Source organism: Sus scrofa, chromosome X, assembly GCF_000003025.6.
Source record: "Sus scrofa isolate TJ Tabasco breed Duroc chromosome X, Sscrofa11.1, whole genome shotgun sequence".
Taxonomy (NCBI): Eukaryota; Metazoa; Chordata; class Mammalia; order Artiodactyla; family Suidae; genus Sus; species Sus scrofa.
Window position 1 is genome coordinate 124,833,548 of NC_010461.5, and position 25,385 is coordinate 124,858,932.

The 25,385-nt window shown below is 49.5% G+C and overlaps 2 protein-coding genes across 4 annotated transcripts in view; one reads left to right on the plus strand and one right to left on the minus strand.

Annotated features, from left to right (window-relative positions):
- TEX28 (testis expressed 28) overlaps positions 1-6,546 on the minus strand; it is an 11,872-nt gene extending 5,326 nt beyond the window's left edge. The window contains exons 1-2 of one of the 2 annotated variants that reach the window (XM_021080756.1): positions 6,463-6,546; positions 2,888-2,988 (exon numbers count right to left, since the gene is read on the minus strand). In XM_021080756.1, coding sequence (XP_020936415.1) covers positions 2,888-2,899 — 12 coding nt within the window. In that variant the 5' untranslated portion in view covers positions 2,900-2,988; positions 6,463-6,546. The remainder of the gene's footprint in view (positions 1-2,887; positions 2,989-6,462) is intronic. The other variant, XM_021080755.1, reaches the window with a different exon arrangement.
- TKTL1 (transketolase like 1) overlaps positions 6,525-25,385 on the plus strand; it is a 27,242-nt gene continuing 8,381 nt past the window's right edge. The window contains exons 1-9 of one of the 2 annotated variants that reach the window (XM_021080743.1): positions 6,525-6,616; positions 6,983-7,136; positions 10,488-10,605; positions 14,239-14,336; positions 15,507-15,698; positions 15,780-15,907; positions 17,078-17,271; positions 22,756-22,920; positions 25,036-25,192. In XM_021080743.1, the coding sequence (XP_020936402.1) occupies positions 7,003-7,136; positions 10,488-10,605; positions 14,239-14,336; positions 15,507-15,698; positions 15,780-15,907; positions 17,078-17,271; positions 22,756-22,920; positions 25,036-25,192 (1,186 nt within the window). In that variant the 5' untranslated portion in view covers positions 6,525-6,616; positions 6,983-7,002. Of the gene's footprint in view, positions 6,617-6,917; positions 7,137-10,487; positions 10,606-14,238; positions 14,337-15,506; positions 15,699-15,779; positions 15,908-17,077; positions 17,272-22,755; positions 22,921-25,035; positions 25,193-25,385 lie in introns of those variants that run through there. The other variant, XM_021080741.1, reaches the window with a different exon arrangement.

A 25,385-nucleotide genomic window follows, 5' to 3' on the forward strand; every position in this document is an offset into this window, starting at 1 on the left:
AAAACAGGGACTTCCATGAGAGGCAAAGGGCAGGAGCCCTGGGCCCGTCACGGCCCCACGCGCTAAGAGGCAGAGATAGCCCTACGCAGACCCGGTGCTCGCCCCTCCTTCTCAGTGCCGAGCTCCTTGCTCCTTGGCCAGCCCTCCCTGCGACCCCCAGAGGGTTAGAATCCCCCTCCACACCCGCCCTGTCTGCTCTCGGACGTCTCTTCCAAGAATCACCGACCGTGGGTCTCATTTGATAAAGAACTGATCTTGGAAACACGGAAGCACCCGTTTCCATTGATCCACACGGCTTGCTGTGTGGCTACTGCCGGGTGGACAGAACAGACAGGTGGGAAGGTCTGCATCCTGCCAGATTCATTCCTGCATCTAATTACTCATTCAACACATTTCCCGAGCACGTGCTACGTGGTACTGAAGCCAGACATCTGCCCCGCCCTCGTAGAGCTGACAGCCCGAGGCCGAAAGTTCCACTTAACGCAAATGAGTAAGCCTCTTTCTCGAAGGCTCATAGAAAGAGCACTGCCTTCGCGATAGAGCCCAGTGCAACTTCTGACTCTACCACCGTGAGACCTTGGGCAAGTTAATAAACCACTTGGAGAGTCAGGATTCTCATCTCGAAAACGAAGGTGGCCCTGGCAGCACAACCAGAACACAGCAGACCAGGGTGGAGTGGACAGGGACGAGCTAGGAGAGGCAGGTGGGGGGAGCACAGGTGCCTCTGCGATGTTTCACTTTTTAACTGAAAAGCAACTTCATGACCATTTTCCACCTGAAAATGCTCTCCTGCTTGCAAGCCCGGACGACTATATTATCATAGATAGCTCGGTTCTGTGCATTTTTTTTTTTTTTGGTCTTTTTGCCTTTTCTAGGGCCGCACCCGAGGTATATGGAGGTTCCCAGGCTAGGGGTCCCATCCGAGCTGTAGCCGCTGACCTACGTCATAGCCACAGCAACGCGGGATCCGAGCCGCATCTGCCACCTGCACCACAGCTCCCGGCAATGCCCGGATCCTTCACCCACTGAGCAAGGCCAGGGATCGAACCCGCAACCTCATGGTCCCTAGGTGGATTCGTTAACCACTGAGCCACGACGGGAACTCCATTCTGTGTATTTTATTGTGTGCAAATTATACACTGATTTTTTAAAAAAAATGATACCACTCTGTACCTAGCAGGTTGGCAAAACTTAGCCTCACTGTAATACATCCTGGCAAAGATATGGAGCACAGGAACCTCCGGTCTCTCCGGATAGGAGAGTAACTGATACAAACATTTAAGGAAAACATTTGGTGATACCATAAAGTGGAAGACATGCATGCTAAAGGACCCAACAAGTGCATTCCTAGGTATATCCTTGAGAGGCGGGAACACTGATACTCCCAATAACCCATCGATAAGAAAATGTACGCCAATAAAAATAAACTATGGCATAGAAAACACAAACGAACAAGTATAATGTTGAACCAAAAAAGCCAAACAGAGAAGACTCCATCCTATACGTGGTTCTATTCACATAAAGTTCAACAGAAGGCAAAATGAGGTGCTGTCATTGAAGGATCCATATGCAGGCAGGAAAGACGTAAGAAAAGCACACACATCAGGACAGCGGTTCCACTGGACTGGGAGAAGAGGACTGTGCCTGGCGGACCCATGTAAGGCCGGGTGCTCGACCTGCGTAGCAGTTAAATGTGGGTCCATCTTATCATTTCCCAAACTAAACGTTGATGTTTCCTGCACCTTTATATGTATATGCCAGACGTCACAATCTTTAAGTTTTTATTTCTTTGCTTAAGTATTTATTTACTTCGTTATTTTTTTTAGGGCCACACCCACGGCATATGGAGGTTCCCAGGCTAGGGATGCGAATCAGAGCTGAAGCCTTCGGCCTACACCACAGCCACAGCAACGGGGGATCCGAGCCGCATCTACGACCTACACCACAGCTCATGGCAACGCCAAAACTGTAACCCACTGAGCAAGGCCGAGGATCGAACCTTAGTCCTCATGGATACTAGTCAGGTTCGTTAACCACTGAGCCACAATGGGAACTTCTTTTTTAAGGTTTTAAACGTGGAATAGATGGCTTTAACAGCAGATCAGAAATGGCTGGACAGAGAACTAGTCAATTGTAAAAACAGAGCTAAAGAAAGCATCCAGAGAGTTCCCATTTCGGCACAGCGGAAACAAATCCGACTGACATCCATGAGGATGTGGGTTTGATCCCTGGCCTCGCTCAGTGGGTTAAGGATCCGGCATTGCCATGAGCGTGCTGCAGGTCGCAGACACGGCTCAAATCTGGCATCCAGTGGCCATGGTGCAGCTTGGCAGCCACAGCTCCAATTGGACCCCTAGCCTGGGAACTTCCATATGCCTTGGGTATGGCCCTAAAAAGTCAAAACAAAAAGCAAAAAAGGAATAAAAGCATCCGGGGAGTTCTTTTGCGGCATAGCAGGTTAAGGATCTGGCATTGCCACAGCAGCAGCAGCTCGGGTTGCCGCTGTGGCACAGGTTTGATCACTGGCCCAGGAACTTCCACATGCCACGGGCATGGCTGAAAGGAAGGAAGGAAGGAAGGAAGAAAAAGAAAACATCCATAATGCAGCGCAGAGACATAAAGAAATACAAAATTTGAAAAACTGAAAAATAAAAGGATAGAAAGAGAAAGTCTAAAAGAAAAAAAACCCTGCCATGCCAAAGGGAGAAAGAATGAGGAAATGGCAAGATTTTAAGAGATAGTTACTAAAAATTTCCCAGTTGAACTGATGAAATACATAAATCCCCAAGTTCGAGAAAGCCAAGAAATCCCAAACAGGATAAAACAGAAATAGATTCAAACCTAAACACAAGATCTTAGAAGCAGCCAGATTTAAAAAGCTGATTACCTTTAAAACCATGACTTTAAGACTGGAAGTTGCCTTCCCAGTGGCATCAATGATATTCAGAAGAGAGTTGAACAAGTATCTTCAATATGCCAAGAGAATAACTGTCAGAGAGGGAAAAAACAGGTCACATTCAGAGAATCAGAAGCCAGAATATCTTCAGACTCTTTGGTGAAGCACTAAGAATTAGAAAACTTGGGAGTAATGCCTTCCAAATTTGGGGAGAAAACAATTTTCCAACCTAGGAGTCTACATCCAAACTGTCGTCTGTCAGGTCAGACGAGACATCTCCCAACACGAAAGAAATCAAGTACTTTGCTTCCTCTGTGTTCTTTCTTTGGCAGCTACTAGAGAAAGTGTGCCACCAAAACCAGAAAGGAACCCAACAAAGAGGCAGAGATGGGATCTATGAAACTGGGTGTCCCCAAGCCAAAAGCAAAGCAAATGCAATCTCCAGGATGATGGAAGAGGAGCCCAGGCCTGGAAGGCAAGTCAAAAGGCTCCAAGACAGAGGAGTTCCTGTCATGGCTCAGCAGTAACAAGCCCAACTAGGATCCATGAGGACACAGGTTTGATCCCCGGCCTCGCTCAGTGGGTTAAGGATTCAGGGATGCCATAAGCTGTGGTGTAGGCTGCAGACGCGGCTTGGATCCCGGGTCGCTGCGGCTGTGGCATAGGCTGGCGGCTGTAGCTCTGAATCCACCCCTAGCCTGGGAGCTTCCATAATGCCTTGGGTGCGGCCCTAAAAAAAAAAGGCCCCAGGAGAGAGCGATCCAAGCGAATGAAACTAACAAAATGCAGGCTGTCTTGGAGCAGCTGGAGAGGAGATACAGCCGGTTTGGGGAAACAGTGACCTATGATGAGCAGAGAACAAGTGACGTGGGAGTGGGGAGAGACAAGTGTTAATTTGAAGGAAAACAAAATGCCAGGAGAGAAAGGAACATCATCAGAGTTGCCATAGACCTGACAATGTAAACAGCAAGAACTGGGCACCGGCCTGGAACGACATCATCATCTTTTATCGTCACAAGTCAATCAATAAGCCCCAAAATATAAGAAATAAGTGAATGGCACTATAACCAACTTACTTAGAGAACTGGAGGTGAAAGCCAAAAGAAACAGCTAAAACGGCTGAATGTAGTTGATTCCAGGGGATGGACGACTGCAAGTGGAAGCCAGCCATTGCTCTTTTTCGTAATAATCCATGTCAAACCATTTAAATATTTGAACCAGGGGTTGGCAAAGTATGGCCTGGTTTTACACGGGTGTGAGATAACAACGGTTTCCACATGTTTAAATGGTTGGAAAATCAGCAGAAGGATGTTTCGTGGCATATGTGAAAATTATATGAGAGTCAAATGTGAGTGTCCACGAACAGTGTGTGACTGGCACACAGCCACACTGGTTCATTTACATACAGTCCATGGGTACCTTTGTGCCACAACAATGGCCTCGCTGAGCAGCTGCAACAGAGAGGACAGGGCCTCAAATATTTACTATCTGGCCCTTTACAGAAAGAGTTTGGTGACCCCTGGTTTAAACTACATTCAAACATACCACTGATAAATGAAAAAAGTGTTTTTAAAGGAAGTAGGAAATATGGAAAATTTAAATTTGCTGACAACTTCTATTGGGGAATTGTATAGATATCATATAAAACTCGAAATTGACAGAAGAATATGTTGGTAAAAAAAAAATTAAAGGCAGGTAGCAGAAAAAAGCCAGGAACATAACGTCCAAGTAACCAGTGGGGATAAAAAAGGGAACTTGATTCACCCAAAAAAGGGAAGGAAAGGAGGAACAAAAGGAAGCAACCTATCGGGCTAAACAAAATATCAAACAGCGTGGTGATAAGATGCGATTTTCCATGGTTATACACCATGTTGTCGAGAAGACTGAATACCATAAATAAGTCAGCTCTCTGGGTATTAACTTATAGATTCAATGAAATCCCAATTAAAAAGCCCATGGGGGAGTTCCCACTGTTGTGCAGGGGATTAAGGATCCTGCATAGGTCGCAGCTGTGACTCGGATCCAGTCCCCTACCAGGGAATTTCCACGTGTGGGGGGCAAGGCTGAAAAAGAAAAAAAAATGCCCATGGGAATGTCCTAGGAATCTTAGGTTTGGTAATCACAAAATTAATTTGGGAGAGAATATGTGAAACAATAGCTAAGAAATTTGGGGAAAGAATAATTAAATATGGTCTTGGGACACTTGGCTACTTGAAAAAAAAGAAGTTATGATGCTCCTTCACATCCTAGAGAAGAAGCGGTCGAGACAAAATAAATTAACACATAGGAAACTATAAAAGTATCAGAAGGGCACAATAGGAAACGTTTTTATAATCTTGTGAGTGTGAACACCTTTCTGTACAAGATTCAAACCAAAATACCATAAAAGAAAATATTTACATATCTTACTATATTAAAAAAAATCTCTACATCTCCTTCTGGTGAAGGAACCATAGCGCCAAAAAGAAGCAACATTTAGATTTTGGTTCAAATGCTCCTTCTTAAAAATAAAACAACGGAGTTCCCGTCGTGACGCAGTGGTTAACGAATCCGACTAGGAACCATGAGGTTGTGGGTTGGATCCCTGGCCTTGCTCAGTGGGTTAACGATCCGGCGTTGCCGTGAGCTGTGGTGTAGGTTGCAGACGCGGCTCGGATCCCGCGTTGCTGTGGCTCTGGCGTAGGCCGGTGGCTACAGCTCCGATTCGACCCCTAGCCTGGGAACCTCCAGATGCCGCAGGAGCAGCCCAAGAAATGGCAAAAAGACAAAAATAAAAAATAAAAATAAAACATTTATCTCCACTAACAATTAAAAAAAAAAGATTACGAAAAATAGATTTGCAACACCTCTAATAGATAAAAAACTAGTCAACCTAATACATAAAGAAATCCTACAAATTAGGAGGCTAAAAACAAATCATCCGACCTAAAAACAATAAAGAGTGGCACTAGACAACTCTGAATTGGCGAAGTATGAGTGGCAATAAACACTTGAAACATAGGAAAACTGCACCTGCAAGGAAGTGACGTAATAGAAATCAAACTAACTTTCTCATCCACGAGAACGCCGCGCATTGAAGAGACGATCCCTAAGCCGGCGTGATGGGGCCACGGGGAAGCGCGCACCCACACACCCCGAGAGCAGGGGTACCCAGAGGGGTACCCAGAGGGCCGGGGTTTTGTCCAGCAATCGGGCGAATGGATGCCAATTTTCAAGGCACGTACCCTCTAACCACCCCAGGACGTGGGAGCCTAGCTGCACGCGGAGATACGGGGGGGCTCTCAGGAGGTGGGCGGTTCTGAACTAAGAAGCCCGGGGGTCACCCCCGGGATCCCGTAAGACCACCTCGGAGTCCGAGGGGCCAGCTCTCCGACACTGCCACGTGGCCTTGCTGACGAGCCCTTTCACCCGGAAAGTGAACCGGACCCCCCCACCTAGGGCTCCCGGAAACGCTGTAGCCTAGCGTGGGCTAACGCCCCGCCCCCTCAAAAGACAGGCGGGGCTTGCCCCAGAGAAGGTTCTAGAAAGAGAAAAAAGGTCCGCGATGAGCCCCCAGGCCGCCTCACTTGCACGAGCCGCCTCATCCGCAGCGAACCTCACGTGGGCTGGGCCGCTGTGGGGGTTGGAAGGGGTGGTCGCAAACCGTAAAGTTCCAGCGTGGCTTTCTTTGGAGGACGACAAAGTGCGCAAAACATAGACTCCGCCGCGGCAACTTTTAAAGTGCGTGGTGGACCATCGGGCCTCCTTTACGCAGGGGGCCGCGTCGCCCAACCCCCACATCAGCTAGTTCCAGGACTCTTTTAGCACCCCCACATTCGCCCCTGGTCCCTCGCGGGGGCAGCCCTCTCTGACCAGCTCGTCCGCGGTAAAATACCAAGAAAGGAAATTATTTCCAGCGATGTACCGCATACATATGACAAGTGTTCGGAATCACTACATTGGAGGGCGCGCGGGGGGCGGGGGGCGCGGCGGAGGGAGCGGCGTCCGCGGAGGGAGCGCGGAGGGAGCGGAGCCCGCGCGGAGGGAGCTGCCGGGCGCTCGTGAAGTACACCTCACGGCGCACACCTCGCGGCACTTGTTCCTCAGACGCCAGCGGGGTCGCAGCTATGGCGGACGCCGAGGCGAGCACTGCGGTGGCTGAGGAGGCCAAGCCGGACGCGAAGACTCTGCAGGTGCTGCGCGACCTGGCCAACCGCCTGCGCATCCAGTCCATCAGGGCCACCTGCGCCTCGAGCTCCGGGTAAGGCGCCCTCCTCCAAGCCCAAGCCGTCGAGCGCCCGCCGCGCTGCCTCGACCTCGGAGAACGTGGAAGGGGGCCCGGGGGGCGGGGGGCAGGTGGGCTCGGCCGGGGAGGCCCCCTTTGAGGCCCGCGGGGCCCGGCAGCCCCCGCCAGGCCCGGCCGCCGCGGGGGCAGGGAGCCCGCCGGCCACGTGTTCCGGCGGCCCGACTCGGCTGGGCCGCGGTCGGCTGGGAGTGGCGGCCCAGGGCCGCGGGGCCTCTTGGCGGCGGCGGCCGGGCGTGGACGCGGCATCCCGGACGCCAGGGGCCCGCCCGGGACGTGGAGGGGGGAGCAGTGAGGCCTGAAAGCGGGTGAGGGGCAAGGGCGGATCGGAGCCAAAGGGGTTGTTGCCGGTACTTTGTGGAGGTGGTTGGTGGCGATACTGACGCTATTAGCGCTTAGTTTGTCCGCGAAGCATTCGTTCGCCCTTAGTGTCGCGGCGAACACTGGCCCGAGAGTGAATCTCTAAGTGTTCCCGTGGGTTTTTTGGAAGAGGTGGAGGAAGGTTGCTGTGGTTTCTTTGAATATTAGGTAGGACTCAGCAGTGCGGCTACCGCCTTCAGAGTTTTTCTCTGCCGGGAGTTCCTGTCGTGGTTCAGTGGTTAACGAATCCGACTAGGAACCACGAGGTTGAGGGTTCGATCCCTGGCCTTTCTCGGTGGGTTAAAGATCTGGCGTTGCTGTGAGCACATGGCTCGGATCGCGTGGCTGTGGCTCTGGTGTAGGCCGGCGGCTATAGCTCCGATTCGACCCCTAGCCTGGGAACCTCCAGCTGCCACGGGAGCGGCCCTAGAAAAGGCAAAAAGACAAAAAAAAAAAAAAAAAAAAAAGGTCTGGAAGGTTTGGGATTACTGACTTAATCGCCTTAGTATAGTTGGAGGTTTACTCCGCTTTTCTATTTTTTTGGGCCTCAGTCTTCTTGGATTTTCTGTTTCTAGAAATTTCTTCCAGGTTAACTGACTCATTGGCGTACAGTTCACAGTATTTTATAGTTCTTACTTCTGTAGAGTCGGTATTAACATCCTTTTTCTGTTTCTGCAAGGCAACTAGTAACCTCAAATCAGATTTAGTAATTTTCAGCCAGTCTAGCTAAAGGTTTGTTGATTTTGTTAAACTATTTTAAAGAACCAACTTTTTGGAGTCCCTCTCGTGGATCAGCAGTTGACAAACCCGACTAGGAACCATGAGGTTTCGGCTTCGATCCCTGGCCTCGCTTGGTGGGTTAAGGATCCGGCATTGCCGTGAGCTGTGGCGTAGATCACAGACGCGGCTGGGATCTGGCGTTGCTGTGGCTCTGGCGTAGGTTAGCGGCTGCAGCTCCAATTCCCAGCCTGGGAACTTCTGTATGCCGCAGGTGCGGCCCAAAAAAGACAACAAAAATAAAAGAACCGACTTTTGATTCATTTTCTCCATTGTTTTCTCAGTCTCGGTTTTATTTCCACTCGAATATTTATTATATTTATTCCAGTAACTTTGGGTTTAGATCTTTTCTAGTTTGTAAATGGTGAAGTCAGGTTTTTTATTTTTAGTCCCTGTTTTTTTTCTTTTTTGACCGCTCCACGCTGTATGGAGTACTCTGGCCAGGGATCAGATCCCAGCCTCAGTTTGGACCTAAACCGCACCCGCGGCAACGCCGGATCCTTAACCCACTGTGCTGGGCACGGGATCAAACCGGCGCCACCTAGCGTTCCCAAATGCCGCCGATCCCCAATCCCCGTTGTGCTACAGCGGTAACGCCTGAAGCCTTTCTTTCTTAATGCAGGCGTGTACAGTTACAAACTTTCTTCCTGGCCCTGCTTTTGCATCTTACAAATTTTGGTGTTTTATGTTTTTATTTGTCACCAAATATTTTCCGTTGTCTTGTGCAATTTTTTTGATCCATTATTCATTTCAGTGCATTGTGACATTTCTTTTGTTTCTTTTTTTCTTTTTTTTTTTTTTGTCTTTTTTGTTGTTGTTGTTGCTATTTCTTGGGCCGCTCCCGCGGCATATGGAGGTTCCCAGGCTAGGGGTTGAATCGGAGCTGTAGCCACCGGCCTACGCCAGAGCCACAGCAACGCGGGATCCGAGCCGCGTCTGCAACCTACACCACAGCTCACGGCAACGCCGGATCGTTAACCCACTGAGCAAGGGCAGGGACCGAACCCGCAACCTCATGGTTCCTAGTCGGATTCGTTAACCACTGCGCCACGACGGGAACTCCTCTTTTGTTTCTTAATTAAAGCGTAGGAGTTGCTTTGTGGCACAGCTGGTTAAGGATCCAGCAGCATTGTCGCTGCTGTGGTGTGGGCTCGATGCCTTGCCCAGGAACGTTTGCATGCCTCTAGCACAGCCAAAAAGGAGAAAAAAGTGTAGTGTTTGATTCCCCCACAAATGTGTGAATTTTATCATTTTCCTTCCATTACTGACTTCAAATTTCACCCCATCATGCTCAGATAAAAGAGTTTGTATGATATTTGTGTTTTTAAAATTTATTCTCCAGTTCGTGCCATAATGTTTAAAAGGGCAATGTCAGTGACTTTAAGATCTGCATGTTTTTGTTTGGACTTTTTTTTTTCACTTTCTTTTTTTTTTTTTTTTTTTTTTTTTTTTTTTTTTTTTTTTGCTTTTTGCTATTTCTTGGGCCGCTCCCACGGCATATGGAGGTTCCCAGGCTAGGGGTTGAATCGGAGCTGCAGCCACCAGCCTACGCCAGAGCCACAGCAATGCGGGATCCGAGCCTCGTCTGCAACCTACACCACAGCTCACGGCAACGCCGGATCGTTAACCCACTGAGCAAGGGCAGGGACCGAACCCGCAACCTCATGGTTCCTAGTCGGATTCGTTAACCACTGCGCCACGACGGGAACTCCTCCCCATGCCATTTGTCAAAGAGACTGTTTTCTCTGTATTGAGTACTCTGGGCTCCCTTGTCAAAAGTTAGTTGACCACGCGTGTATGGGCTTATTTCTGTTTCGTGGATTTTCTGATTAATGAATGATATCACAGGTGAATTTGAACAAAGTACCACTCAAATGCTTACAGAATGACAGGATGAACTTCCCCCAAGTATGCTGGTGGTCTCTTGTTGGGAGAGGGCTGGTCTATGAGGTCTTACTTTCTACAAGGAGAGAAGGTGGGAGGTTCCTGGACCTTCAAGCATCCTTGAAAGCTGTGAGCTTGGGAGGACTGGCTCAGCATCCCTTTGCCTTGGCTGGGAGAAGTGACCGCTGCTTCCAGTTTGAGGAGGCCATGTGCTGAAGGACCGCCTCGTGCCCTCTGTCCCTGGGGAGTCACTGCCAGTTGAGAGATGACTTGTGCTGTGTCTTTCAGCCACCCCACCTCATGCAGCAGTGCTGCAGAGATCATGTCTGTGCTGTGCTTCCACGTCATGAAGTATAAACAGACGGACCCGGAGAACCCAGACAACGACCGACTCGTCCTCTCCAAGGTAAGCTGGCATGGGAGCCCAGGGCCGGCTCAGACTCTGAGTTCTCACAACTCGCTTTAAAAGCCACCGCGTGGCAACAAGACCAGACGTGGGCCGTGTTTATCCTTTTAGTTCTTTTTCCTTTGCTTCGTGTCTTCATCCATTGGGGCTGCTGTAACAAAATACCACGGACTGGGTGGCGTATCACCAATAGAAATTTATTTCTCAGCAGTTCTGGAGGCTCGAGGTCTGAGGTCAAGGCACCAGCATGGCTGTGCTCTGATGGGGACCCTCTTCCTGCCTGCAGGCTTTGAACCGCGTCGTCGTGTGATGAGAGGAGGACTGGTTTCTCTTTTGTAAGGGCACTAACCCCGCGCTTGGGGTTCCTCCCTTGTAACCTAATCAGTACCTAAAGCACGTGCAAGTTCCCAGGCCAGGGATGGAACCATTGCCACAGCAGTGACCCAGGCTGTTGCAGTGGCCATGCCAGATCTTTCACCTGCTGTGCCGCAGGAGAGCTCCCCCACCACTTGAGTTTTAACTGCTTTTCTCAGGACACAGCAAGCTTTCAGATAGCATCGAAAGAGCTGCGGCTGTTTCTAGATTGACCTTGTTTTTGACTTTTTTTTTCTTTGTCCCCCAGTGTCATCAGGTGTACCTAATACTGTATCCAGTCTAACGCGAAACTTTCTATTGGTGTCAGGTCAGATTTGCAGAGAAGAGGAAGAGCGTGCTGACTGACGTGGGTGGGATGTCCCTCCAGGTCAAGATCAATGGTCCCTTGACCTCAGCAAGTTGGATTAGCTGATGTTGCCCTCCTCTACCCAGGTGGCAGAGCACGAGAGCAGCAGCACGGCCCCGCCAAGGGGGCCGTCAGTGCCAGGTGGAGCACCACGTACAAATATAAACCCCAGATACAGGCAGCGGGAAGCAGTTTAAAGACAAGGTGGAGGCCGAGTAATCTCAAATGAGGCTTAGCAGAGGGTAAATAAAACGTGCGGGGAGAGGAGGAGAGATGAAGCAGACATGGCCCGTTGCCGATGGTGAGGAATCTGGTAGAGTACGTGGAACTCCATTGTACTAGCTTTAGAACCTTTCTGTAACCTCAGACTTGCTTCGTCACAAACACCGAGTGAGTGTGGGTGTACAAACATAGTATGGCTGTTTAGATCTCCAGTTTCAAAGTTAAAGATGCCTAGACTATTGTGTAACCACTGTTATAAGTCAAGTCACAAAGAGATTTTCCGATGCACAGTAGCAAGCTATTTGGCTGCCAGAATTTGTGTGTTCATCAGATTTAAGCAGCAGATAAAATTGGAAGAAAGGAGAAAACACAGGCGCACAGTCCATCTTGGCTCTGGTAGGGAGTGGAGTGAGCAGACTCACTGGAGGCAGAGAGTCTCCAGTGAGAGGCCCAGGTCTTCATAATCCACGCGCCCGTGCTCCCAGCACGTGAGTCTAATGCAGACAGGTCCATTAGGAAGCCACCCGCTAAGGCCTGGCCGTGTGAGGTGATTGGCTTCCCTTAGAGCCGTCATGTTCTCCTGATTCCTCTGTCCACCACCCAGGCCTTGGTTTTTGTCTGATCCGTTCTTTTGTCTAGCCAAGCAGGTCTGGCAATAACCGAAAAGCCTTTTTGTAAACTTGTTCTCGAAGTGCACTTTGTGTCAGAACAAAGATGAGAAATACCACCTGGCAGAGGAGACGTCCTTTTCTGGGTGCCCTCAGCACCTTGTGTGCATGTTGATTCTTGGCCTCACCCTCCTTCCTTGTGCGTGTCTCTCCCCACAGCACAAGGGCTCTTGGGAAAGAGAAGGGAACCCATGTGGGGGCGCCTCCACCAGGCCAGACATCAGGCCGATGCAACACCCATCTCAGTCAGCCTTATGGCCTCCCGCTGCCTGAGGGGCTACTTCACTACCATCCTACCCACAGTGAACCCTTGCGGAGGCGAGCCTCCTTGTCCCCTGCTTTAAAGCCGGAGGAAGGTGGAGCTGGTCTGAGTGTAGAGCCCGGGCTCACTCCCAAGGGCACACAAGGCAACTGAGAGCCAGAGCTTGTCATTGGAGTAAAATGGGAGCTGAGGGGCGGAAGACGAAGCTAGAGGTGCTGTCAGGAAAGACTTCAGTGGGACAGTTCTAACAAGGACTCTTCACCCATCCCTGGTAGCGACAATACAAACCAGTCTCTGCTCGAGTGGCACTGACATTTGATTGGGGGGAGCAGACAAGAAACAAACTCAGGGAGTTCCTGTTGTGGCTTAACGGGTTAAGAACCCGACTAGTTATCCATAAGGTTATGGGTTCGATCCCTGGCCTCACTCAGTGGGTTAAGGATCTGGTGTTGCAATGAGCTGTGGTGTAGGTCGCTAACGTGGCTTGGATCCCGAGTTGCTGTGGCTGCTGTGGTGTAGGCCAGCAGCTGCAGCTCCGAATCGACCCCTAGCCTGGAACGTCCATATGCCATGGGTGCAGCCCTAATAAAAAAAACAAATTCAGAAATAACTAGCATATCAGATGGGGCTGAGCATCCAAGACCCAAGGGAAGTGGAGGAATTTGGGGGTACTGGTTGGAATAGATGGTCCAGGAAGGCTTTGATGTCAACATCTGAGCAGAGACTTGGAAGGCGTTAGTGAGCTGTGTCCCTGTTTAGGCACAATCTCTGAGCACTCAGAGGATCCCCAAGTGCTAAAGACCTGAGGTAGGCATGTGCCCAGTGCATTCAAAGGGCAGCAAGGAGGCCAGGGCATCCAGAGCAGTGGGAGAGAGAGGAGGAGGCAACGGTGGCCAGAGTAGACAAGCTGTTGCAGAAACTTGCTCTCCACTGGGCCTTAAATGGCCTCACCCTCCGTCCTTGGACGGTTGGACGCGGCGACTGAGGCGCGGGCTTGGGGTTTAACATGCTCCGCCTGGTGGCTGTGCTGAGAAGGACCATAGAGCGAAGCAGAGAGGCCACTGCGGTAACAGAGGCGCAAGATGTCAGGCCGAGGTGGTGGCAGCAGAAGCGTTGACTGAGTTTGATGTGTCTTTGGAAGCTTGGGGGTGGGGCCTGGGTGCAGCAGACCTTTGGTACCACCCCGTGGCCCTCTGAGGGCCACATTCTCTCCCTGGAGCAGTGATAGCCTGTGTGTACACACGCGTCTGGGGGAGAAGTGGAGGGGTGGTGGAGAGGGATTCATTTCTAGCATCGGCACTTCAGATAACCCCGTGTAAAATCGCAGTTGACTGGAGTTCTACAAACCAGGGAGATCTAAATCTTTTTCATTGCTTCTGGTTTCTGTTTAAGAGCCCATACTCACCACAAATATGGAGCATCTGGTTTGTAAATGACTAGATCAAGAGGCCTTGTGAAGATGGCAAGGCTGCTGCTTATGTTTTTTTTTTTCTTTGCTTTGCTCTTGGGCTCTTTAAGCTGCTTTGTGGAGAAGCTTCTCTCTCTGTTGTCAAAGCTGCGGTCACCCTCGCCAGCTGCATGGGTGACTCTTGTCTGTATGATGTGGATCTGAGACTTGGGGTGCACGTGGCTGCGGTGGAGAGGAATTCATCCCGCAGAGGAGGAGGGACGCTCTGAAGAGCAGCCGTGCTTCGTGCTGGGAAGCCTGGTACTCACGTCCTACAGGTGCACTTAGGTTCATTTGGTCCCTTCTCCTACAGAGACTGTCGTTTGTTGATGTGGCAATTGGATGGCTCGGGCAAGGACTGGGAGCCGCGTGCGGGATGGCATACACTGGCAAGTACTTTGACAAGGCCAGGTAAGATGTTTACCCAGAAAGCACTTAAGTGTCCATCCCACCCCCAGGCACTTTGGCTTTATTTATTACTTATTTGAGGAGACGGTGACTGTTTACAAATTCAGGTTACCAAGTGTTGAAGCAGTAAAGAAACTGTATGTCAGCAAACTGTTCTAGCATCTCTGAGTGGATTCTGTTGCCTGGAGTGTAGAAACCAGTTTATCAGGACTCAAGTCTTTTGTAAGAGAGACAACTTGCTGTTTGCCATCGCTCAGTGAGCTTCGTTATCGAGTGAACAGATGATGTATTTGCTTTTCCACTGGGGATCCCTACATGGTAATAATTAAAGGTCTTTTTCTGGAGTGTCCCCCCTTTCTGAAGACAGGCAGATCGGTGCCTTCCTTACAGGGGCGTGTGCCCAGGTGCTGCTGATGTAGCCCCAACGTGGGGGGGTGCTGGGGGGCTTGGGGTTGGCCATGCTAGTGTGCGTGTTCTACTCCCACGATCCCCCCAGGGTCCCTGCGTCTGCAGCCCCTCCGTCCCAGGTTCCAGCGCAGGTGGCCCCTCTGGAAGTGCTTGGCTGTGCATCCTGCCCTGCTCAGGCCCCTGCTCTGCTCCCTCTCATCTCTCGTCATTAGCTCTGTTAGTCCTTAGCCTGCCGTTAGTCACCTTTTTAAACTTCATTTTTAGCATTTTTGTGGAGCCTGCATTGTGTTTTCTTGGTGTAAATGTTTCTGCTGCGGAGGAGTTTAATATTTACTACAGGACATATGCTCCCGAGGTAGAACATTTTGATCGTTCTGGTTATTGTAAATAAATTTGTAAGATCAGAAAGAGAACGTGGCAGTTATTTAAAATGAAGTTACCAAGAAACCAGATACGCGAATGTTGGGTAGTCAAAGGGAGCTGCTTGCCCACATCCCTTCTGGTTGGTTGAGCCTAGAGAAGTGGCGGAAGAACCTAGAAACAGCTTTTACAGCTTGAATGAGAAAACCAGCCCAAGGGGCATCCCATCTCGTGCGGCCCAAGCTTTTCAAACTGTGTTTCCTCAGCTGTTGAGTTGGAACCGCGTTGACATGGAAAATAGTCGTATAGGAACCTGACACCGTTGTTTCTCTCCATGAAGCACCTTTGCTCCAGTGGCCCACAGGAGCCCCAGGCAGGGTCCTAACCTCTCTTGACTTATCCCAGCTACCGGGTGTTCTGCCTCATGGGAGATGGCGAGTCATCAGAAGGCTCCGTCTGGGAGGCCTTGGCCTTTGCTTCCCACTACAGTCTGGACAATCTGGTGGCCGTCTTCGATGTGAATCGCCTGTCCCACAGTGGAACCTTGCCCCTCGAGCACTGCATAGACGTCTATCAGAAGCGCTGTGAAGCATTCGGGTAACTGTCCTGTTTTGTGTCTCTTTCTGCCCCGTCCCCCCTTCACCTTGTATGTAACCTGGTCTCCTCCTCGGTGGGCAGGTGGAATACTTTCGTGGTGGATGGCCGTGACGTGGAGGCACTCTGCCAGGTGTTCTGGCAGGCATCGCAAATGAAGAGCAAGCCCACTGCTGTCGTTGCCAAGACCTTCAAGGGCCGTGGCGTTCCAAGTAAGCACATGTTTTCTTTTCTGCTCGGGGTTGTCGGAAACAGCTGTCTACATGGTGCATGTGGTGGAAGGAGGCTTAGGCTGGCTGGCTGGGCAGCTGACCTAGTGACGTGTTGGATACTCTTTCCCTCCTAGATGCTTACAGAAGTAGCAGATCTGGTTAGGGTCGAAAGGGAAGCCCAGAGCCCACGCAAGTGAGCAGGATAGGGTGGCTACAAGGATAGTCTGTCCCTTAGAAGGCTGCTGGGGAGCGACCTCCGTGGGAGTGCAGAATGAGGAAAGGCTTGTGAGCAGGTGTGTGAAAAAAAGGTGTATGTGGTGCGCGTGCGCTCGGCTCTGCCCACACTGAGAGGACACACCAGCAACTAATAAAGCCATGCTTTGGGGGGAGGTAGCTGTGGAACTGGGGGTCGGGGAAGGAGGGGGTCTTGAAAGCCTTAACTTCTCGCAGGTTTCAAAGCGGACACCTGAAGTTGTCTCAAGCATAAATAGTTGCAGTGGGTGTGATTCCTGGTGCGTTTTGATAGTGATGTTTTCGGATAAAGTGCTTCTTCTGTGACTCCTCTGAGTAGTCTTCTTATTCTGGTACCGCCGGTTCAGTAAATGATGCCCAGTTTGCTCCTGGAAGAAACCCGGTGTCGTCCTTGCCACCACCTCTCCCTTATGTGCCCCCCTGTACACATACACAGTCCGTCATCAATTCTGATTGATTCTGCTCCTGAGCACATCTCACGTTCAGTCTTCTCTCTCCACCTCCCTTGCCCACAGCCAGCCCCTTCTCCCTAACGTGCCTGCCGTGGCAGTCTTTGTGCAACGTGGGTCTGTTCAGTCACCTTCCCCACTTCCAGACCCTTCAGTGGTTCCCCTTTTGCTTTGGACAAAACTCCAGCTCCTTATATCCACAGGATCTACCATGGTCTGCCCTGCCTGCCTCTCCAGCCTTGTCTCCCTAACTTTCCCCTCCATTCATCAGCACATGGGCCCGCAGCCCCCTCAAGAGCCTCTAGGCCTTTGTCCAGGCTGTGTCCTGCAACTGCAGTACCATCTCAGGCTCCCTGTGCCAGGTTTTTAGTCCTTGGCTGACTTCCGTCCATCTGGATGTCTTTCAGATGACCAAACAGGTGCTCGTTAAATATTTGCAGAATGAATGCCTTTTACCCTTTGGTTACAGGTGTTGAGGATGCAGAAAATTGGCATGGAAAGCCAATGCCAAAAGAGAGAGCAGATGCAATTATCAAACTAATCGAGAGCCAGATACAGACCAACAGGAACCTCGAACCAAAACCCCCTGTTGAAGACTCACCTCAAATCAACATCACAGATATAGAAATGACCTCTCCACCTGCTTACAAAATCGGCGATGTGGTAGGCAAACTGCTTTTGTCTCTGCTTTTCCTAAATACAAAGGACACTGTTTATTCTGATCTCCAAGAATGATCCAATTGTTAGACGGTATGATATTTAACTGAAGAGGATAAGCCATAAAGATGGATTTATCTTCTCTTTTACTATTTCTGATGTTTATTCTTTTATTTCAGACTTAACTCAGGTCTGAATTTTTACCGGTCAGTCACTACTTACTTGCTTCCAATGCCGTGTAGCTTTTGCTTGCTTCCTAAATTCAGTTTGGGGTCTGGCAGTCCCCTGCGCGTTAAACTGCCATGATTCCCTGTCTAGCCTAAGGATGGGGGCCTGGCTGGTTTGATCTTTTTGGACTTATTCCCTGGGTTACACGAGGAAGCAGGCCAATGTAACAAAGACTAGTTCTACAAAAGGAAAAAATTAGGCTTTAAACCCTTAATATAATAAAGCTTTTTTTGTTTTTTTGTTCACATTTTTATATCCTGCCTTCTGGTGTATTACAGCAGTCCCCAAACAGGCAGTCTTCACAACCTCAGCGAACAATGTCGCAAGCCTGGGAGGAAGGAGATATTTTCTGACCCTTCTTTTTCCTTATTTATTTGGGGACATTTAGAGTGTTCTACATGTTTTCTTCGCCTAGTAGTATGGGTTTAAAAGTAAATGAGTTGACTCTTTGCGAAATGAGAAAAAGCAAAAGAAAGGTGTTAAGGAAGAGACACGTGTCGAGGGAGAGCACTTATGTTGACGCTGCTCACGCCCTTCGAGTTAACAGCGCAACTCACAGGACTTTATCCCACGGAAATGCCTGCGCGAGGGTGCAGAACAGAACGAATGTTGATTGCAGCGCAGGTTATGATGAAGTGTTTCTGTCCGGAAGGTGGGATTATGGGATCGTCTCATTTTTTGTATGTATCTTATGAACAGGAAAAGTTAAAACAGGCCAACTCATAAAAAGTTAATAAATTAAAGAACAAGAAGTCACATTAATACGCAAATCCAAGAGTTGGCTTTCTGAATTGCTATTGCAGCAGACAGTACTAGTCTATCAAAGGAGATAAAAAAATGTAAATGAATAAAATTAGTCACTGGAGGAGATGACCATAGATGCAGAGAACATTCAGAGAACTGTGAGAAAATACGCTGATTGGTATGAAAACATGTTAAAAAGTGGGCTTTTTTTTTTTTTTTTTTTTGAGAATACACGAAATGCTAAAATCGACTTAAAAAAACATTGGCACAACATGATGGGCAGTGCTTTGGGAGCACTGAGACACAGGTTTGATCCCTGGTGCCACACAGTGGTTTAGGACCCAGCATTGCTACAGCTGTGGCTTAGGGGCACGACTGCGGCTCCCATCTCATCCCTGGTCCAGGAGCTCCATGTGCTGCGGGGCGGGCAAGAATAAAAAAAAAGAGGCAAAATATTTAAGTAGATTAACAGCCATAGGAAAATTTGAGGAAGCTGTACAGGAGTTATATCTCCAAAGTACCAGTCTCACCATGCTTGTAAGAGTCTCTTAATTTTAACCTTCACAGAATAGGTAATTCCTAGGCTATTTCAAACTTTCCTGAATCTGGAAAAAGTGATTTATGAAGCCAAAACATCATAGAGCTAGCCGAAAGGAAAAAACTACAGGCCAACCTTACTTAAAAACATTGATGTAGGGAGTTCCTGTCGTGGCACAGTGGTTAACGAATCCAACTAGGAACCATGAGGTTGCGGGTTCGATCCCTGCCCTTGCTCAGTGGGTTAAGGATCTGGCGTTGCAGTGGGCTGTGGTGTAGGTCACAGATGCGGCTCAGATCCCGTGTTGCTGTGGCTCTGGTGTAGGCCAGCAGCTACAGCTCCGGTTAGACCCCTAGCCTGGGAACCTCCATATGCCAGGGGAGCGGCCCAGGAAATGGCAAAAAAGACAAAATAAATAAATAAAAACATCGAAGTAGGAGTTCCCATCGTGGCGCACCAGAAACGAATCCGACTAGGAACCATGAGGTTTCAGGTGTATCCCTGGCCTCGCTCAGTGGGTTAAGGATCCAGCGTCGCATGAGCTGTGGTGTAGGTCGCAGACGCGGCTCAGATCTGGCATTGCTGTGGCTCTGGCGTAGGCTGATAGCAACATCTCTGATTAGACCCCTAGCCTGGGAACCTCCATATGTTGCGGGTGCTGCCTTATAAAGACAAAAAAGACCGAAAAAAAAAAAAAAAGATTATCGATGTAGAAATTCTATCTATTTATTTATTTAGTCTTTTTGCCTTTTCTAGGGCCGCTCCCACAGTATATGGAGATTCCCAGGCTAGGGGTCTCATCGGAGCTGTAGCTGCCGGCCTACACCACAGCCACAGCAACACAGGATCCGAGCCGCCTCTGTGACCTGCACCACAGCCACAGCAAGTCCGGATCCTTAACCCACTGATCGAGGCCAGGGATCGAACCCACAACCTCATGGTTCCTAGTCAGATTCAGTAACCACTGAACCATGACAGGAACTCCAGATGTGGAAATTCTAAATAAAACTTTGACCAGTCTCAACTCCATTAGTATATTAAAAGAAGTGTATGAATCAGTGAAGTTCAAATTAGTAATGCAGATCATTCTCCAGTGTCAGGAGGGGGAAAATCGTGATCATTAACAATGAAGACTCAGTCCTGTCGAGGAGGAGGCAAGCCTGTCATCATTTGCAGATAAAGGGGTTGTATGTCTGGAAACCCAAGAGAATCGACGGAAAATAGTCCGAAATAATCGAGAAAGAGAGCTTATAGCAAAGCTAATATACAAGGGTGAATTCTTCTTTTGTTAGTAAGATTAAGAGATTATCTCTTTTATAATGGCAATAAAAACTAAAAATATATTGGAGTTCCCATTGTGGCACAGTGTAAACGACTCGAACTAGTGTCTGTGAGGATGCAGGTTCGATCCCTGGCCTCAGTGGTTTGGGGATCCGGCATTGCCGTGAGCTGTGGTGTGGGTCGCGGACGCGGCTTGGATCCCATGTTGCTGTGGCTCTGGTGCAGACCGGCGGCTGTAGCTCTGATGAGACCCCCTAGCCTGGGAACCTCCATGTGCCATGGGTGCGGCCCTAAAAAGAAAAAACTACTGAACATATAAGCTCCATGTTAAGTTTCTTACGAAACTGTAGCCCTAAAGGAAACGCACGTGCCTTGTGTGTGTGAGGTGCTCACCCGGTATCGGTGAGTAGATCATTCTCAAAAGGATGCTACGCACACTTGTCATGGCCCTTACCTCTGGGGAGAGGAACTGGGTGGCTGGGAGACAGGAGGACGGGAGGAAGGTGGCCTCTTCACTCGATATCCTTTCATGCCTTGACTCTTGTGCTTGTCTGCCTGAGTTGCCTGTTTTAAAAAATATTTTTAAGAGGATTTAGATGATGCGTAAAGACAAAGAGACAAACTTTTAATAGTTTTATTGAGGTATAATTTCCTATATAATCTACCCATTTGAAGTGTACAATTCAGTGGACTTTTAGCATATTGACAGGGTTTTTTTTCATTTTTTTTTATTGTTATTTCCTCCAACATACCAACACACTTTTTTTTCCCCCCACTGTACAGCATGGGGACCCAGGTACATATACATGTATACATAATTTTTTCTCCCATTTTTGTGCTTCGTTGTAAGAATCTAGACACAGTTCTCAGTGCTACACAGGATCTCATTGTAAATCCATTCCAAGAGCAATAGTTTGCATCCGTTGAGCCCAAGCTCCCAGTCCCTCCCACTCTCTCCTCGGACAACCACAAGTCTATTCTCCAAGTCCGTGATTTTCTTTTCTGTGGGAAGGTTTTTTTTGTTGTTTCGTTTGTTTTTTTTTGGGGGGGGTTGTATTTTTAGGGCCATACCTGAGGCATATGGAAGTTCCCAGGCTAGGAGTCAAATCGGAGCTGTAGCCGCCGGCCTACACCACAGCCACAGCCACGCGGGATCCGAGCCACACCTGCGACCTATACCACAGCTCACGGCAACGCCAGATCCTCAACCCACGGAGCAAGGCCAGGGATGGAACCCACAACTTCCTGGTCCCTAGTTGGATTCGTTTCTGCTGTACCACGATGGGAACTCCATATTGACAGTATTGCGTAGCCATGACCACACTTAATCTTAAAACATTTCCATCATCCCATTGGCAGTTACTCTCCATTCCCACCCAGCCCCTAGTACCTGCTAATCTCCTTCCTGTGCCTGTGGATTTGCCTTTTCCAGATGTTTAATGTAAATGGGCTTATAAAATATATGTGATGTTCTCAAGGCTTGTTCATGTTGTGGCATATACAGAACTCCATTTTATAGCTGTCCCGTGTTTTAGTGACACATTCATCTGTTGATGGACATTTGGGTTGTTTCTCCTTTTTGGTTGTTGATGCTGCAGTGAACGTTTGTGTACACCTTTCTGCATAGGCGTATTTTTGTCTTGGGTCTATAGCTAGGAGTAGAATTGCTGGGTCAGGCGGTAATTCTGTGTGGAACATTTCAAGGAAATGCCAATCTTTTTTTTTTTTTTTTTTGCTCTTTAGGGCCGAAGTCATGGCATATGGAGGTTCCCAGGCTAGGCGTCTACTCGGAGCTACAGCTGCAGGCCTACACCGCAGCCACAGCAATGCCAGATTCGAGCTGCATCTGCAACCTATACTGTAGCTTGCAGCAATGCCAGATCCTTAACCCACTGAGCAAGGCCAGGCATCGACCCCGCAACCTCATGGTTCCTAGTTGGATTTGTTTCTGCTGAGCCATGACGGGAACTCCACCAATGCTTGTTTTTTAATAGAAAAACTCAATGTTGTAAAAATGTTAATTTCACCCTAAACTAATCCGTAAGTGCAGTTCAATCTCAAACAGTATCCTAATGGACTTTGTTAGTATTTATATCATGATTCTAAAGTTTTGCGTTTTAGTATTTATATTATCACCCACTTTATAGTGAAAAAGTCACAGAGACATTTGCATTTTGGGAGATTTAAATTTTTAATCAACTATAAGAATGGAGCAGAATAGTTCCCATCGTGGCGCAGTGGTTAACGAATCCGACTAGGAACCATGAGGTTGTGGGTTCAGTCCCTGCCTTTGCTCAGTGGGTTAAGGATCCAGCGTTGCCGTGAGCTGTGGTGTAGGTCACAGACACGGCTCGGATCCTGCGTTGCTGTGGCTCTGGCGTAGGCCGGTGGCTACAGCTCCAATTAGACCCCTAACCTGGGAACCTCCATATGCCGCGAGAGCGGCCCAAGAAAATGGCAAAAAAAAAGACAAAAAAAAAAAAGAATGGAGCAGAATAGTAAATTTATTTGAGGGAAATTGATACCCATTGAGCTAAGTCTGGATTTAAGATTGGCTAGCGATCTTTTTTATGATCCTAAATGAGCTTTTTGGTGGATCAGAAATTTGCTTTGTTCATTAACACAGATGACATCTATAATTCTACAGTTTCCCTTTCTTTCTAAATCCATTCCAAAAAACTCTACCATTTGACTTGCAGGTAGCTACTCGCAAAGCATGTGGTTTGGCTCTGGCTAAGCTGGGTCATGCAAATGATAGAGTCATTGTGCTGGATGGTGACACCAAGAATTCCACCTTCTCTGAGATATTCAAGAAGGAATACCCTGAGCGCTTCATCGAGTGCTTTATTGCTGAGCAAAACATGGTACGTGTGCTAGGGGACATCCCTCTCGCGTCTTCTCCCACCTGCCCCGTGTTAACAGTTTTTCTCTCCATTTGTATTTTTTTTAAGGGTCACATTGTGCAGCACATGGAAGTCCCCCAGCTGGGGGTCGAATTGGAGCTGCAGCCAGCGGCCTACACCACAGCCACAGCAATGCAGGATCCCCAACCCACTGAGCAAGACCAGGGATCAAACATGCATCCTCATGGTTAGCAGTTGGGTTCATTATCGCTGGGCCCCAATGGGAACTCCTCTCTCCATTTATAAAAGCCAAGGAAATGGAGAAGAAAGTGTCTGTGGGGAAACAAGTAGAAAACAAACTCTGAGGGCAGAGTCTGAGGGGTGGCTTCTAGTGCTGCTGGGCAGGGCCTGGGAAACGGACTGACTGGCACTCTCCCCAGAAAGGCTCAGGGCAGCAGGCCAAGGACTGTAGCCATCTGACCTCAGCACTCCGGGCCTGAAGCGTCCCAAGCTCCTTTGTAGCCCTAGATGGTCTCACCGTTTCTGCCCTGCCTGGCCCACCAGCAGGCAGCCCTACAACAGCCCAGTAGGTTGAGGGCTACAGAGGTTTCTCTCTCCCCCAGTGTAGCGTGGAGCCTCGTATATCCTAGATGTTCAAATGTTGCCCTAATTGCAGCCTCAAGAATGCCAGTAGGGGAGTTCCCGTGGTGGCTCAGTGGTAACGAACCCAACTAGGATCCATGAGGATGCAGGTTCGATCCCTGGCCTCGCTCAGTGGGTTAAGGATCCAGCATTTCCGTGAACTGTGGTGTAGGTCGCAGACGTGGCTTGGATCCCACATTGCTGTGGCTGTGGTGTAGGCCGGCGGCTATAGCTCTGATTCAACTCCTAGCCTGGGAACCTCCATATGCTATGGGTGAAGCCCTAAAAAGACAAAAACAATGGGGTGGGGAGTCCCCCTCATGGCACAGCAGAAAGGAACCCAACTAGTATCCAGGAAGACGCAGGTTCAGTCCCTGGCCTCCCTCAGTGGGTTAAGGATCGGCTTTGCCATGAGTTTGGTGCAGGTCACAGATGAGGCTCAGGTCCTGCGTTGCTGTGGCTGTGGTGTAGGCCAGCAGCTGCTGCTCCATTTCGACTCCTAGCCTGGAAACTTCCATGTGCCACACATGCAGCCCTGAAAAGCAAGCAAAAAAAATCTAGTGGAGCTGTGGCCTTAGGGAAAGCTGTCATGCTGAGCTGTGCTTCAGCCATATGCCCCATGGAAGGACTTTGTTTTGCCCCAAGATGTTCATTGTCTAGATTGGAGCCTGCTGGGCTACGTGAGCCTGGGTTTCCAGGGGGGTGAGGCTTAGGGGCTTGAAGCCGAGGAGTCATCAGTATAATTCAGGTCAGAGTGACAGAGGTGGACCTCATGCTCAGTCCCCGTGGAGAGGCAAATGAGGAGGCGTGGGACCACAAGCCTCAGAACTCAGTCTAGCAGCCCTGGGGAGGAGGGAGGTGCGCCACCCAGCAGGGAGGGAGCAGCCACGTCCGGGGAGGCAGGTGGTCCATGGCGCCGAATGCCCCCGTCAGAGGTCAAGCGCAGTGGACAGAGGAGATCAGGAGGCCTTTCTGTTTGGCAGTTTGCAGGTCCCCCATGGGGGTAGCAGCCTAGGTGAACAAAGACGGGCAGATGGTATGAGATGAGAAAGTGGAGTCGTGGGAGAGGTCTTGTGCGAGGAGCGGGCAGAAGGGCAGGGGAGGCGGGCCATGCGAGCCCGTTTCTGGGTGAGGAGAGGGAGAAGCTGAGTGACTGCGGGAGGTGCCCGGGGGAAGCGTGTGAAGGGGAGGGGAGAGGGGGGACAGAAGGCCAAGGAGGAGAATGGGGAGGAGACCCATGAGGACCACGTGGTGGCCTCGAGTGTCCCAGGCTTCCCCACCCTGGACTGGAAGGAGCGGGACCAGCTGCTCTCCCTGTCTTGGCTGGTGATATTAAAGGGACACCTTGGCTTTGCCAGGGTTGCGATTTTTCCCAGGTAGGTGCCTGGGGGAGGGTGCAGAGTAGAGGTTATTCTGAGAACCACATAGTCTACACTGGGGAAGCGAAGGGGGTGGGGTCCAGGAGTGTTCTCATTCACCTTCTTTGCGATGCAGGTGAACGTGGCACTGGGATGTGCCACCCGTGATCGGACCGTTGCTTTCGTGTGTACCTTCGCTGCCTTTTTGACCCGAGCGTTTGACCAGATCCGCGTGGGAGCCATCGCTCAAACCAACATCAACCTCGTTGGGTCCCACTGTGGGGTATCCGTAGGTATGAGTTTTCAATGTCAGCATCTTGATCACCTTCCTCCTTTGCAGATAAAGATTAGCATGTGAGCAGTTGAAGTGCCAGCGTTCTTAGTGTTCCATAATACTAGATTATTTGTAGTCTCTTTTTAAAAACTGTGTTGTGTTACAGAAGTTCCAGGCACTGTGGGTAACTTTAGAGCCAGTCTCTTGGTATA